Source organism: Diabrotica virgifera, chromosome 5 (genome assembly GCF_917563875.1).
Source record: "Diabrotica virgifera virgifera chromosome 5, PGI_DIABVI_V3a".
Classification (NCBI taxonomy): Eukaryota; Metazoa; Arthropoda; class Insecta; order Coleoptera; family Chrysomelidae; genus Diabrotica; species Diabrotica virgifera.
Genome location: NC_065447.1, coordinates 7,586,256 through 7,601,820, shown reverse-complemented (window position 1 = coordinate 7,601,820; position 15,565 = coordinate 7,586,256). Strand labels below are relative to the sequence as shown.

Here is a 15,565-nt window from a genome sequence, read left to right as displayed (position 1 = left end):
ATATTCATTTTTGTTTTAACTAGATAAAAAGGACTCGTCAATTAATACGTGATAAAAGAAGTGAATAATTTTTTAATTCTGTTTTTGACAAAGCAAGCACAATGACGATTATTAATACTTTGAAAAGATCTATAGGTGTGATGATGGTATGAGCACGAATGCAAATTCTACCCAATTTTTTTATTTAATATATATATTTTAATGGAAATGGATTACATTTTCAGGATTGTGATGAATTAAAATTCTTTGTGAATTGTGATTGTGATGAATAAGCTTAGCAGATACAACAAAGTTTGGGTCATACAGTTTGATCATTCCTTCCGACGCTTTTCAAAATTTATTTTGAGTTTTTGGCAAATATTTACTAAAACTCAAAGACTTAAAAGAGAGCTCTATTTCATCCTCGTCTCTAATATAAGTGCCATAAAAAAGTTTTCAAGTTGTTAGGGCCCTAAACTCTAAACATTTTTTAAAGAATTTTTAATGAGATTTGGGCGCGTCATAGGTATAAGTATACCGAAATTTCTTTTGGGTCCGGCAGACTTTTCTCATCTTCACCACTTTTTTAGGCCACGAGCCGCCGCTGGGCCCCATTTCCAATTCTGCGGGAGGGCCCCGACGGAGTTTGTTACGCCACTGATTACATTTTTAAATAAACTTTAATGAGGGTATTTTATATAAAAATATTAATATTTTATTAATAGTATTATATAATAATAACGTAATAAATATATTTTAAACAGTTTATTTATATTCTAATAAAATAATCCAAATAAATTATTATGCTCCTAGCGCCACCTGTTAGCCAATGGACAAACTTTGTCTATTTTCCAATAGGTGGCGCCAGTATTACAGAACAGAATTTATCTGATTCTTTTAATATAAAATGTAAATACACTGTTCTAAACATAATTTAGTATAATATAAAAATGTATTAGTATTTATAAAATACTATAATATTTGTATATAGCATAGCATACTTCTAGTTTTGAATATTCTTTAAAACATTATTACAATACAAGGTTCATAGATAGGAGGACGCCCAATCTATTAACCTTGATTAGAACTATGGAGACCTACACACATTAGAACAAACCAGGGTTGTTAACAACGCAACTGAATATTTCCGTAGATGGCGCTTCAAAAATCCGTAGAAATCCGTAGTGCAGAAATCTGACAGAAAATGACACTTGGCAGACCAAAAAAAGAAGAAGAATGACACATGACAGACCAAAAAAAGAAGAAGAATGACACTTGACAGACCAAAAAGAAGAAGAATGACACTTGATAGGCCAAAAAAGAAGAAGAATGACACTTGACAGACCAAAAAGAAGAAGAATGACACTTGATACGCCAAAAAAAAGAAGAAGAATGGCATTTGACAGACCAAAAAAGAAGAAGAATGACACCTTAAGAGTAAAAAAAACCTCATTTTAGCTTCTTATGGCTGCAGCTGAAAAATCCGTAGAAATGTGGTCGATATCTGAAAATCCGAAATAATTTCGAAAATCCGTAGATCTACGGAAAAATCCGTAGAGTTAACATCCCTGGAACAAACTACAATAGATGCCATGTTGTCGAGCCCCCATTTTTTAGACAATACACTGACCATGCTGACAACACACTCAAGCCTTTCTGCTATCCTAATAACAAAATGTTTCAGTCGGGAACAAATAACGCCAAGCAAATGTTTCGAAGTGATTGAAACAGTTCAGTGACAACCTCATGTAATGAATAAATTAATTATATTTCATTTATAATAATCGTATCTGGTTTACTAATGAATGTGTCTATTATCTAAGTAAAACTAATAATATTTTGTGTTCATTTAATAAAATATTTATAACTTTTTAAAATTGTATTCTTCCCGCTATATCACCACTAATATAGGCCCTCTATTTGACAGCTCGACAGTGTTGCCACATTAATACAACGGGCTGTTTTAATCACAGCTGGTAGGTATTATATTTGGAAATTAGAGATTCTAAACGTTTTTACATTAAAATTAAAATAATATAATTCATTTTATTATCGATAATAAGACAAATATTGGTTGTATTTTTTTTTGTAATTTATTGTTGATGTGTGACATTTGATGTCATTTTAGTGACAAGAATATTGTGGCTCGGGCTCTCGGGCTAGCCCTTATCAAACAAACATCAACAAACTGGTTGGTAAATATGTCAGAAATTTGTTTAATATGTTTGAAAACTCCTTCTGAATTAATAAAAGTTTCAAAGGACGAATCTCAAAATGCGGAGATCTTAGAACAACTAGCAGAATGTGTGCCAGAATTGGTAAATATCGTCTTTTACAATTTGTGGGGTCAATTATAAGGAACAACAGAATTCATTATGTTTACTATTTTTAATTTTACGTTTATAACAGCCCTCTATCTAAGTTTTCACCTTGTTTTGGGTTTATTGAAACAAGTAGTTTAGTGATTTTTGTGGTGTGTGGAGAAGTATTTATTATATCTCTTTCATAAATTCTAGACCTGTTTTAATATCAGTGTCTGTTTTAGAACTGGCAGCCCTCTTTTTTGTATATGTTATTTGCAGGCAGAGGTTGTATGATGTAATAATAATTAGCTCTTCCAGCCTAGTAGGCGCATGGCTTGATGGACCATTCTCCTCCATCCATTCTGGTCCATTACCTACTTTTATCCTTCAATTTATGATGAGTCTTCTGTCTTCTTAAATCATCTTCAACATCTATTTTCCTCCTTGTTCTGTGTGGACCTCTTCTCAGACATCCTCCAATTGTACTGGACAGTATAGTGTTGGAAAATTCTCGAGAATGAAAAACCGGAGAATATTCTCGATATGGAGAATTTTCTGAGAATGAACCCCATGACGCACTTAAGAATATTGTTGAAGATGAAAAATAGGGTTTTAAAAATCATGATCTTATATAAAAAATTATGAGACGAAACAACAGTGTTCTTTGTATATAAAAAATACAAAAACAACAGAAAACACAAAATATCTTTATAAAAAAATGAAATTTTCTTCTTAACAGCAAATAATCGATGTGGTATGATAAAAGATGAGACCTTAGATTCAGAATTTATTTCTATCATTAGCTGATCCTAGTCATCTACAATCTGCATTTCAATGTACTGATGAGTTGTGGGATTTTGTTTTTCACGAGTGGCCAGCTCGGTCATGGATTGGTCTACGTCTAACAATTTTAAATTGTGAGCAATAAAAGTTACCTTACGAGTCCGTTCAGCAGTGAGTCGGTCTCTTTTAGAGGAGTGGATAAAAAACCATAAGTACTAAAACTTCTTTCAGTCGCTGCACTGGATGAAGGAATGCTTAATATATCAACTACTATCTTAGTTCATTTTGTTCCGAAACATGTACCTTTTCACCATATGTTTAAGTCTAGTTTTTCAATTGATTTTACAATTTTCCAATTGATTTTTCCAAAATCCCTCCTTAGACCGAAGTGCCAAATCTGCCATTATTTCAGCCGACTCATCACCATATTTTAAAGTTGCTAAATTATCTACAAACTCAGTTTCCTCAACTTGTTCTTCTCTGCTTAAATGAACACCATTCTAAATATTTGCACATTAATATTGCACCAAAACAATAAATATTGACACTGTAAACACCCTTGCTAAGTGGTTCATGGGATTGGCAAAAACAATATACCTACATATTTTTTAAATTATAATAATTTGACCCGTATCTAGTTTTTATTTTTGTTTCGATTTTTGAAAATATAGAAAATTTTTGCTGAGAATATTCTCAAGAGAATTTTCTGGCCGAGAATATTCTCTTGAGAATATTCTCTTCTAACATCACTAGGACAGTAGCATTTTCGGTAGTCTACCCTCTGGCACCCTCTGTATGTGTCCTAGTAATGCTGGGCTCCTAATAAAACTCTCTCATCTTCTTTATCATTATAATCCATTTCCTCCAAATATGTTCCCTAATATTTTCGTTCCCATATCTGCACCATTTCTTATTGCTTTTTGTTTAATGTCCATATCTCTGATGCATAAGTTACTACAGGCCTAATAACAGCTCTGTATAGGTATTTTTAATTTGGCTCCTCTTGATATGGATTTATATGTCTATTAAGCCAGATCATCCATTTCATAAGTCCATATTTGGAATAGTTTCATATTTTTTTGCTATTTTTTTGCTAATTTATCACCACAAAAACAAATTTTTTGCTCCACCCCTAACCGAGAAACAATGGTTGATGTAGCTTAATATTATGTCACATCATCGATAGCCATATCTCGCGAACCTAAAGAGCTAGAAAATCGTACGACGCGGCATATTTTTTTGCTAATTTATTGCTGTCGATCTGCATATGCAACATACCCCAAAACCACCCCTGCTTCCCTTACAGCTAAACAACACCCCCAAAAAACAACGAAAAATCTTGAAAAATGATTTTTGTGATATAGTTGACGGTTGATATTTAATTGCTAATTTTTTGCTGTCATTAGCCGTAAAAAACAAATTTTTTGCTCCACCCCTAACCGATAAACAATGGTTGATGTAGCTTAATATTATGCAAAAAAATATGCCGCGTCGTACGATTTTCTAGCTCTTTAGGTTCGCGAGATATGGCTATCGATGATGTGACATAATATTAAGCTACATCAACCATTGTTTCTCGGTTAGAGGTGGAGCAAAAAATTTGTTTTTGTGGTAATAAATTAGCAAAAAAATATGAATCTATTCCAAATATGGACTTATGAAATGGATGATCTGGCTTAATAGACATTGGATTTATTTATTGTTAATATTGTTAATAAACAGGACAAGCCCATTGACAAAAAATATACAATTAAGCAACATTTATAAACATTACAAACAAATACTAAATAAAATACAAAACAACTAGATCCAGATATTCATAAGGGGATAATGAGCATATATAACTATTGTATCATGAATCATTTCTTCCCTGATGAGTGGAAGACAGGCATTGTAATAGTTATTCCTAAACCTTATACTAACCATCAACTACCCCAAAATTACCGTCCAATCACCCTTCTCCCAGTAATTGGAAAAAATTTTGAGAAAATTATCCAAGGAAGATTATATAATGAATTAAACCAACATATTCCAGCACACCAGTTTGGATTTAGAGAAATATCATCTACCTACAACCTTCCTCTTTCAATAGTAACATCCAATATACAGGCAGCAAGATTGCAAGGACTAAAGGCCGCTGGAGTTTTCTTAGACATCAAGAAGGCTTTTGACTCCATTTGGCATAGAGGATTGTTATATAAACTTCACAGAATGAAATGCTCCCCTTCTCTAATATATGGATTATTGACGAATTTCTTAGAAGACGCAGGTATATAGTTAAGATCAATTAAACATATTCCCATTCATTTTCAGTGCAACAAGGAGTTCCACAAGGTTCACCACTCACCCCTCTATTGTATAATCTCTATTGCAGTGACATATGCGACAATAGACTAACCAATACTAATTTGCTACAATTTGCTGATGACACTGCAGTGATATCATATGGAAAAAATTTAATAAAGACAATGGACTTATTGCAGAGGCAGGTGGATGACACAATATCTTGGATGAATAAATGGAGATTAACAATAAATCCTTCTAAAACAAAACTAATAATATTTAACCATAGACTCCAAGATCACGCACTAACCATAAACATATGCGACAATATTATTAAACCCTCCCAAACTGTTAAGTATTTGAGAAAAGAAATAGATAACAAATTGAAGTTCAACCACCACACAGCAGTTATAAAAAGGAAAATTATAACTAGAACAAAACACTTCAGAAATTTAACATACAAGAATGAGGGAATTACGATTGAAACAGCAGCCAATATTTATAAAATGATTTGCAGGCCCATGCTAGAGTATGGTTCTGCAATTTTCTATAATTCTAAAGGTCCTGCCAAAAATAATATAAAAGTGCCTGAAACAACTAGCCTTCGACAAATTACTAGAATGCGCCATCCTGATTATCCACTTCATAATCCATCAAACATAATGCTGTACGAGAAAACTGGAATTGAACCTATTAATGAGAGACTCAATAAGCTGTTTAAATATCTCTTTATTAATGACAATAACAAAAATTTGATTGAGCCCCACATTGTGAAGATGCCAGAGGACAGTGCCCGTAGATATCCAGAAAGAACTCTTTTTGAAGAAATCTGCTACACATCAAGACAATAAACAACTCTATTTAAATCATCATCTGTATTGTAACTAATTGTCAGTGATGTGATTACCGCCACATACAAATATTTTTTTTAATTATTGTATTGTATTAATATTAACAAAAAACATATACTGTATTAATTGTGTAAATTGGCTGAAAGACTTCGGTCGATGGCCTTTTGGTACATTGTATCAATAAAGTATGTCTCTCTCTCTAAAATACAAAATCATAAAATAAATATGTATATAGAATTACAATTAAATTTAATGCTTCAGAGATTGTTTCAAGTCACTTAAGGACTCGTTAAAAAATCTGTCTCATGAGGCAACCAATTAGCATGAACAAAAAGTCTAACCAGACCTATATTCACAGAATAATTAGTACTAAGAAATGGAAAATGAAATAGTGTATTCTCACGAAGGACACGGGAAGGAATGTGAAAACAAACCAATTGAAGCAGTTCAGGTGAATGTATCATTCCGTTAATCAATTTAAAAATGAAGATGAGATCGAAATTAACTCGTCTAGTAGACAGAGGATCAAGTTCTAAGTATCTCATCATTTATGGCTTAATAACCTATTTAACATACTTGTTCGCTGTCATTAATCAATTTCTTATTTCTTCTATATTTGGTTTTCGTGTTATAATAATTGTTCATATATATTCGAACCTCTCAACTTCCTCAAGTCGTTATGTATTATAAACAAGTAGGTATATCATCGACTTAATCTGTAAACTACGTAACTCCATTTATCTAAATTTTACAGGGGACACAAAAATCTATCTCTAAAGACTAGTGCGAATACTACGTATCCTCCATTTTAAAAGATAGGATGGTAAAACGGAAATATTTTATAGATACAGATATCACTAACATTTGTATATTGTTTAATAAGTATTTAATATTACTTACCACCAACTTTTTTTTGTCGTGTAGGATAACAAACTAGGGAGTTACATATTTTTCATACTAAATTTGGCAGCAAGGTAGATAGGGTGTATACAAAGAGGTCGTTATTTACTCATCTACTACAGATTAGGATGACGATGTATTAAACATGTAATTTTCTTTTCACCTGATTTTTGTGTTGTGTGGACAAGTATTTATTATCTTTCCTTTGTAAATGTAACAACCTGTTTTAATATCAGTGTCTGTTTTAGAACTGGGAGCGCTCTTTTTTTGTATGTGTTATCTGCAGGCAGAGGCTGTATGATGTACATTCTTTTAAAATATTATGTATTAACTCCTACAATTGGTATTGGTCACTAAAGGATGAAGTTGTTAAAGATGAAGATATAAAAGAATCTATAAAGGACCAATCTATAAGACATAAAGACGAAGAATCTATAAAAGACGAAAATAATGAAGAAGACGAGGATTCCTCATTGGAAAATAATTTACCATCAGACAATGATGATAATTCTAATGATTCCGATTTTAAAGCGAAGCCAGTTGTACACAAACCGAAGAAAAGAAGAAAAGAAAAAATGCTTGAAGATAAAAAAGTTTTATGTAAAATTTGTGGAAAACAGTATGCATCGAAATATGTGCTAAAGAAACACACAAAAATTTGCGAACTTAAACATGACAGTGAGTTTTTGATTTTTCTTTATTTTCTATTCAACTAAATACTTTTTGACTTTTCAGATGGTAATGTTGGAGGGGATGATGATGGTCAGCCAAAAGTTCCGAGCTGTGCTGAATGTGGATTGACTTTTACGAATAAATATATGCAGAAAAGACATTTTGATAATGTTCATAGTAACAAAGATAAGAAATATGCTTGTGATATATGTAATCGAAGTTTTGCATCAATGGTTTACCTCAATGCCCATAAAAGGTAGGTAAGCACCCATACCATCATCATTCTCTTTGCCTTTATTTATATTTGAGTTCTGTTTCGCTGTGTAAGCTTCCCCGGATAGTTTTATGTAACTGTCTCTGACTTTATGTATCCGAATTCTAAATCCCAAAGACTGGGAAGACGTTTGAGACAAACATTTAGTTGGTCAACTCAGGTACTGTGTTTTAAAAAGTTTTTTATGCATTGTAAAGTGCATGATATATAAGGTTTCTTGATCTTACTCTTCCCAATATTGAATCATCATTTGAAGTAACAGTTTTGTTACATTTATCTTCAATTTCTTTGAATATATTGGTGGGGTTTTTCATTTTCATAGGATTGGTATTTGCTTGAGATTCATTTAGATGTAATAAACAACTTTTTGTAAGGAGAATGAAAATAGTTTTAAATGAAATAGAAATGTTTCTCGGTCGGCAGCTATGTGAAACAATTTCTCGACCATTCGACCTGTCCATTGTCTAATGTTACCTAGCCATGACAGTTGTTTTCTTCCAACCCAGCGTTTTCCTTCGTTTTCGCCCTGAATTATCAACCGGAGTAAGCAATATTTAGGTCCTCTCATGACCAAAGTATTGGACCTTTCTCATTTTCATGACATTGATCAATTCTCGCTATTTGTGCATGGTCTCCAGCACATGTTCGTTGGATATGTGTGCTGTCCACGGGATTCTGAGCATGCGATGGTAACACCACAACTCGAAAGCTTCTAATTTGTTGAGATTCTTCACTTTTGTTGTCCAAATTTCACATCCATAGAACAAAACGGACCAGACATAGCACTTCAATACTCTTAGACATATGGTCAATGTGATACCAGATATCTGTCTAGATATCTAAAGTATTCCACCCTTTCCAGGATTTTGTTATCTAATTTTAGTACTGAGTCTTCGATATTAATTTTCCCGACCACCACCAGTTTGTTTTCTTTGTATTGATTGTTAAGCCCTTTGCAATACATTCATTGTTTACAGCGTTCAACAGGGTTTGAAGGTCTTCCAGACTCTCTGCCATTATGGCAGTGTCATCTGCGTATCTGATGTTATTAATGATTTCACCACCGATTTTAACACCTTTGCGACGGATATTAAATGCACGGATATATAATAGAAACTTTATATAATCATTTAAAAAATCTGTGGTAAATGGACTAGTTTCCATGCCAAACGTCATCATCAGCAAAATTCAGCTTGTTCGTATGATTTTTAGAGGTAAATCTCTGACGATTGACATAATAAGACTCTGGCAAATATATTTTTGCAAAATTTTGGAATATGTTTAATTCGTAGAACAATTTTAACATTTGTTTTTAATACAGATTTTCAGTCCTCTTTAAATAGTTTCTTATGACTTTTGTTGTAAAATAATTACGAAAGCAGGAATTAAACAGTTTAGAATTTCCCATTGAAATTCCTACGAATTTCCTGACGATTTACCACTCGGAAAATTCAGTTTATGAGCGTTTCAGATTTCAGATACTTCTTCTTGTGGTGCTTTCTCCTTTAGTGGAGGTTAGCGACTACACTGGCAAATCTGTCTCTGATCAATGCGGCTCTAAACAAATATGTTGACTCAGGGCCGGTCGAGTCTCTGATATTTGTAAGCCGTGAAATCTGGCGCCTACCGGCGCCAGTTGTTTTCCTTCAATCATACTCTATAGTGTGTCCCACCGTGACTTTACAGTACAGGTTCTTATGACTAACAGTGATGCCAAATTTTATCAGAAACAGGTTTTAAGCAAATATACTTTTTTCTATAGGATAACTTAGGAATTAATAATATTGACATTTTGTGGCTGTCAAGGGTTCCAAAAAAAAATTTTTTTTTCGAAAAATAACTGAATTAACTAACAATTAATGAACTTCAACGAATCAAATGAACTAACTAAATATAATTTTTATTTTAAAATTTATACTAAATAATAAGGGTGTAAACACATTAAAATGACAATAATTTCAGGTTGGAAATCAGTCATTAATAATAAGAATAAACTGCAATTAGGATCCAAATTTTCCAAATAAGCAATCAGTTACTCAATACAATGTTATCAGTAATAATTATAAGTTTATTTGATATTCTTTGTTGTAATTTAATTTAGGTGAACTGACAATCTATTTTATATTTTTCTTGACATTACTTCACAACTGTCTATACTATCAATATATAAATTAACAACCATAGAACAACATCCACTTTTAATGTTGGATATTCTAACATTCTTAACCAAAAAAAGTTATTACGCATATCGATTATAAAATTATTGCTGATTACTTTTCGAAAATGACTATCACTTACAAAAAACAATGAAAAATATTGTTTTACTACAATGCTATTGACTGTAACGGGTTAGTTTTAATTTTACATTTTTAGGGCCCTACATTTGTAGGACCCCGGTAATGTTCGATTGAAAATTCTTTTGAAGAAAATCGGCATCGCCGCGCTAAAAATTCCCATAAGGATTGCATTGCCATATGTTCGTGTACTGTAAAGTCAAGGTGGGACAGACATTAGATGATCAGTTGCGCGAAGTGGTACTTCTCGTTTCTCATTATGTGTCCCAGGTATAGTGATGTTGATTATAGTTACTTTCGAGTATTCGTTACAAATCGATACTTTTGTATAAAGTAACCATTTACAGTACAGTATTCGTTACTTTGATTACTATGATTACTTTTGTATTTGAGTACCGGTAATCATACCGAAAATCGTATTTCTCAGTAGGTAGGTATTTTGTATAGGTATTCCGATATAACAACGACCTTCACCGATCAGTTTAAGGGATAAAAAGGATTTGATTACTTTTGTATTTGAGTACCGGTAATAATATCGAGAATCGTATTTCTCAGTAGGTAGGTATTTTGTAATCACACTCTTAAAATGCTTCATACCGATAACGATACTCGATATATATCGATTTTTTTATACTGAATTCTGTAGTGACGTATCCTATACATTTATTTTGAATGTCTTAAAGGATCAATAAAGTATGACTATGACTATGATAACACTCATAAAATGCCGGTTCCGTCCGTTACTCGCTGGGATACGATTGGTAGAAAGTAATCAAGTGTACTGGTAGTAGATACAGTAGTCGTTACTCGATGTGATACGATTTGTACGAAGTAATCAGAGTAATCAAAGTAATAAAATTAGATACAATCGTCGTTACTCGCTCTGATACGATTGGTACGAAGTAATCAGAGTAATCAAAGTAGATACAATAGTTGTTACTCGCTCTGATACGATTGGTGCGAAGTAACGAAGTAATCATAGTAATCAAAGTAGATACAATAGTCGTTACTCGCTCTGATACGATTGCTACGAAGTAATCAGAGTAATCAAAGTAACGATTTGCCTCTCTATATAGTAATCGTTACTTTCGTTATTCGTAAGTAACAAGTACTTTGTGACGAATAGATACTTTTTCAACATCTCTACCCAGGTAGCTAACTTTTCTGACTTGATTGATTTTTAGCAGATCCCTATCTGTACCTATTTTCCTCCGAACATTTTCATTGGTGGTGTGGATTGTCCAAGGTATTTTAAAGATTCTTCTATAAAGCCAGAGTTCAAGGGCTTCTAACTTGTTCATCAGTGTTATATTGAGTGTCCAGGCCTCCGTTCCGTACAAAAGTATCGACCACACATAGCAATGCATGAATCGACATCTAAGGCTGATATTATGGCTACTGTTACAAAATAAACTTTTCATTTTGATAAACTCCTGTCGGGCTACCTTGTCAGATACTTAAGGATTGTTAATTTTTCAGATACCATTCCGGTGACAGACCCCACGTTTGTTCCTTTTGTGGTAAAGGCTACATAACCGCCAGTGACTTGTACCACCACGAAAAAATTCACGCAAATAAAAGGAACTACCGGTGCGAAATTTGTCCGAAAGCTTTCAACACATCTTCAGACTTATACAAACACAAAATGTGCGTTCATATGGATAGATCTCAGTGGAAATACACTTGCGATGTTTGCGATAAAAAGTTTCCCTTGAAAATCAACTTAGATAGCCACAGAAAAACGCACACAGGGGAAAGGAATTTCCCCTGTCATCTCTGTGACAGGAAATGTATCAATATGTCAGTATTAAAACGCCATATCATAACCCACTCTCATTTTTATCCGTTCAGATGCGAGATATGCGATCAAGGCTATAAGTTCCAGAAGTCTTTAGATATACACAAATCGAAAGCACACGGAATAGGTAATATTAAGATTAAACCTTCTATCAAAAAATTTATTTGCCCGTTGTGTAGCAAAGCATACACAGCAAATAATAAACTGCAGAAGCATCTCAGGGCCCACGTAGGGGAAAAGCCGTTCAAATGTCCCGAATGCCATAAAGGATTTACTGACAAGAGTTATATAAAACAACATTTGAAGGTGTTGCATAATATGCCAAGTGATGACATGAAATAAATGACCAACCACGAAAAACGTTGAAAACCAAACTGGAATTTGGATGCCTCTAATAAATACATACGGGACAGGGTGGGTCAAAGAAAACAATCATCTTGATATGGTAGTATTTATTGGATTTTAAGGTGATACAGTAGCGATCAACAGATAGCAAAAACGCGTTCCAAGATTGCGGCTGTAATTTTGAATATTTTTTCGAGATATTTGGTACACGTATTCGTAATATAATAAACAATGGCGGTACAGAGCCCAATTTGAAAAATATATTAATATGTGGAAACTACTTTGTAATTAAATACAATATTAAAAAAACGAGCCTGTACCGCCATTAAGAACAAAAAAATACACTTTCTTCAAATAAACTTTTTTATCCGATGCCTAGGTTTTGCGTCATTTTGGAACTACTAAAATTTTTTATTTCATTAGTAGTTCCAAAATGACACAAAATCTAGGCATCGGATAAAAAAGTTTATTTGAAGAAAGTGTATTTTTTTGTTCTTCTTAATGGCGGTACAGGCTCGTTTTTTTAATATTGTATTTAATTACAGAGGAATTTCCACATATTAATATATTTTTCAAATTGAGCTCTGTACCGCCATTCTTTATTATATTACGAATACGTGTGCCAAATATCTCGAAAAAATATTCAAAATTACAGCCGCAATCTTGGAACGCGTTTTCGCTACCTGTTGATCGCTACTGTTTCCTCTTAAGGAAATGCCGAAACAGGTCGATTTTTATTTTTAAATTACAATTTTTTGATATATATTTCATACTAGTGACGTCATCCATCTGGGTGTGATGACGTAATCGATGATTTTTTTAATGATGATTTGAAAGGGTGTCCAATTATATATTCAGTAATATAAACAATAATATCATTATTTATACAGGGTGTGCAAAAAAATAATTTTGAATTAATTAATGCAAAAAGAAGAATGTATGTAATTTATTTAACTCAAACTACATTGTATTGCTGTCAGAAAATACAAAAAAAAATGTTTATTTCGCAAATAACCATTGCTTTTCGCTTAAATTAAATGTTCAAACTGTCGAGAGGTAGTTGGGAGGCTGTTTGTGATTTAATTTAAGCGAAAATATTTATTTGTGAAATAAAGTTTTTTTTTCTATTTTCTGACAGCAGCACAATGTATTTTGAGGTAAATAAATTACATACATTCTTCTTTTTGCGTCAATTAATTTAATTAAAAAAATATTTTTTTGGTCACCCTGTATAATGAATGATATTAATGTTTATATTACAGAATACGAGAATGGAACACCATTTCAAATGAAGTACCACACGGCCCCATTTCCATTAAAAAAATCATCGATTACGTCATCACGCTCTGATGGATGACGTCACTAGTATAAAATATATGCCAAAAAATTACAATACAAAAATAAAAAGCGACCTAGCATTTCCTTAAAATCTAATAACTACTAGGTTTGTTACAACACAACGAGAACCGTCATGTAACGATCAGGTTACTATAAAATAATACGTTCCATGCGTTCTGTGTCTGTATATCGTGCGTTCCATGGGTTATTTTGTTTACTGCGCAGGACGATGATCGTTACATGGACGGTTTCTCGTCGTGTGGGAACAAACCTACTGTCAAATATCGATGTGGACTCTTTTCTTGGCCAACCCTGTATATTTACATTATTTTTAATTGTTACGTTAAGGTATTGGTTGCGGAATAATTTTAACGTACTATATAAGTATAAATTATATTTTTTAATAAAAACAAATTTTTATTTTATATGTGACTTTATTTTCTTCTGTTTATGAAATACATGAAAAATGATGAAAGGATAAATGAACCATGGGAAACAATTAGAAATTGCCAAACTTACCTTACACAACTGTTAAACAATAACGAAGATGAAAGAAAAACAATCAATGAAATTGAAGATGATCATATAGTAGTTGATACACCTACAAAGGAAGAAATAAAAAATGAAACAAACGAACTAAAAATCAATGAGTCCAGGAATAACAGAAATATCAGCGAAAATGATAAAAGTAAGAAGGAAAAGGCTGCATAAAGAGATACATAATCCGAAAGATATGGAAAACAGAAAAAATGCCAAGAGGGTGGGCTACATGCTACGAACAAAACATCAGTATATGTCCTGTTCGTCGACTTTAAGTAGGCCTACTCTAAGGTGAAGAGAAGAGATGGGCCCACCAAGTAAAATAGTCAGGATGGTAAAAATGACTATGGATAACACAAGTGAAATATCATGGAAGTGTCATAAATCTAAAAATTTTGAAACAAAGGAAGTATTACGACAAGGAGACTCACTACCAACGACTCTTTTAATCTGATACTGGAAGGAATAATCAGAAAAAGTAAATGCAGGGAACGATTTTTAAACATATACACGAATCTATAGTATTCGCAGACGATATACCTAATACTATTAACAACAAGTAAGAAACAACTAGAAAGATTAATGAACAATATAATAAAAGAAGTAAAAAACTGAGCTTCTAATAAATAAGGAGCAGACAAAATATATGATGATGGGAAAAAAAGACAATTTCACATAAGATATAAAAGCAAAATACATGCATGTTCAAAAAAATTTCAGAATTACTTACCTACCTGGGTGTAAAATTAGATGAAAATGGACATAGGGAAGGAGAGACAAAAGTAAGAATAGCAAGCGGGAACAAAAAGTATGGAGCATTACGATCATTAATAAAATCCGAATGTCTCAAGAAAATCAAAAATTTAAATCTGCAACAGTTATCAGGCCTACAGCTGCATAGGTATGCGGGAGAAGCATGGGTGTTTAAAAAATCATAAATATACCTTTTAGAAAGATGGGGGAGGAAAATACAAAGATGTGTGAACATAGACGGTAATGGAGAAGAAGGAATATTATAGAACTTGAAGAACTGTATAACTAACCAAAAATAACGACGACAATCACATTGAGAAAGAAAGCATTGGACAGAAAACAATGGAAGGAAGTGATTAAGAAATGTATGGCAAGACTATAACAAATGCGTAAATAGTAATTAAACATTTTTCAACCCTAGTATTTTACGCAGTGTGAATGTTTGAATTTTA

The 15,565-nt window shown here is 32.6% G+C and overlaps 1 protein-coding gene across 1 annotated transcript; it reads left to right on the top strand.

Annotated features, from left to right (window-relative positions):
* The first annotated feature begins 2,101 nt into the window (after positions 1 to 2,101).
* LOC114338566 (zinc finger protein 724-like) lies at positions 2,102 to 14,245 on the top strand. The gene is made up of 4 exons (XM_028289202.2): positions 2,102 to 2,297; positions 7,348 to 7,777; positions 7,835 to 8,027; positions 11,819 to 14,245. Exons 1-4 carry the CDS (start codon positions 2,181 to 2,183, stop codon positions 12,477 to 12,479), a joined length of 1,401 nt encoding a protein of 466 aa, XP_028145003.2. The 5' UTR covers positions 2,102 to 2,180; the 3' UTR covers positions 12,480 to 14,245.
* Positions 14,246 to 15,565: the final 1,320 nt, after the last annotated feature.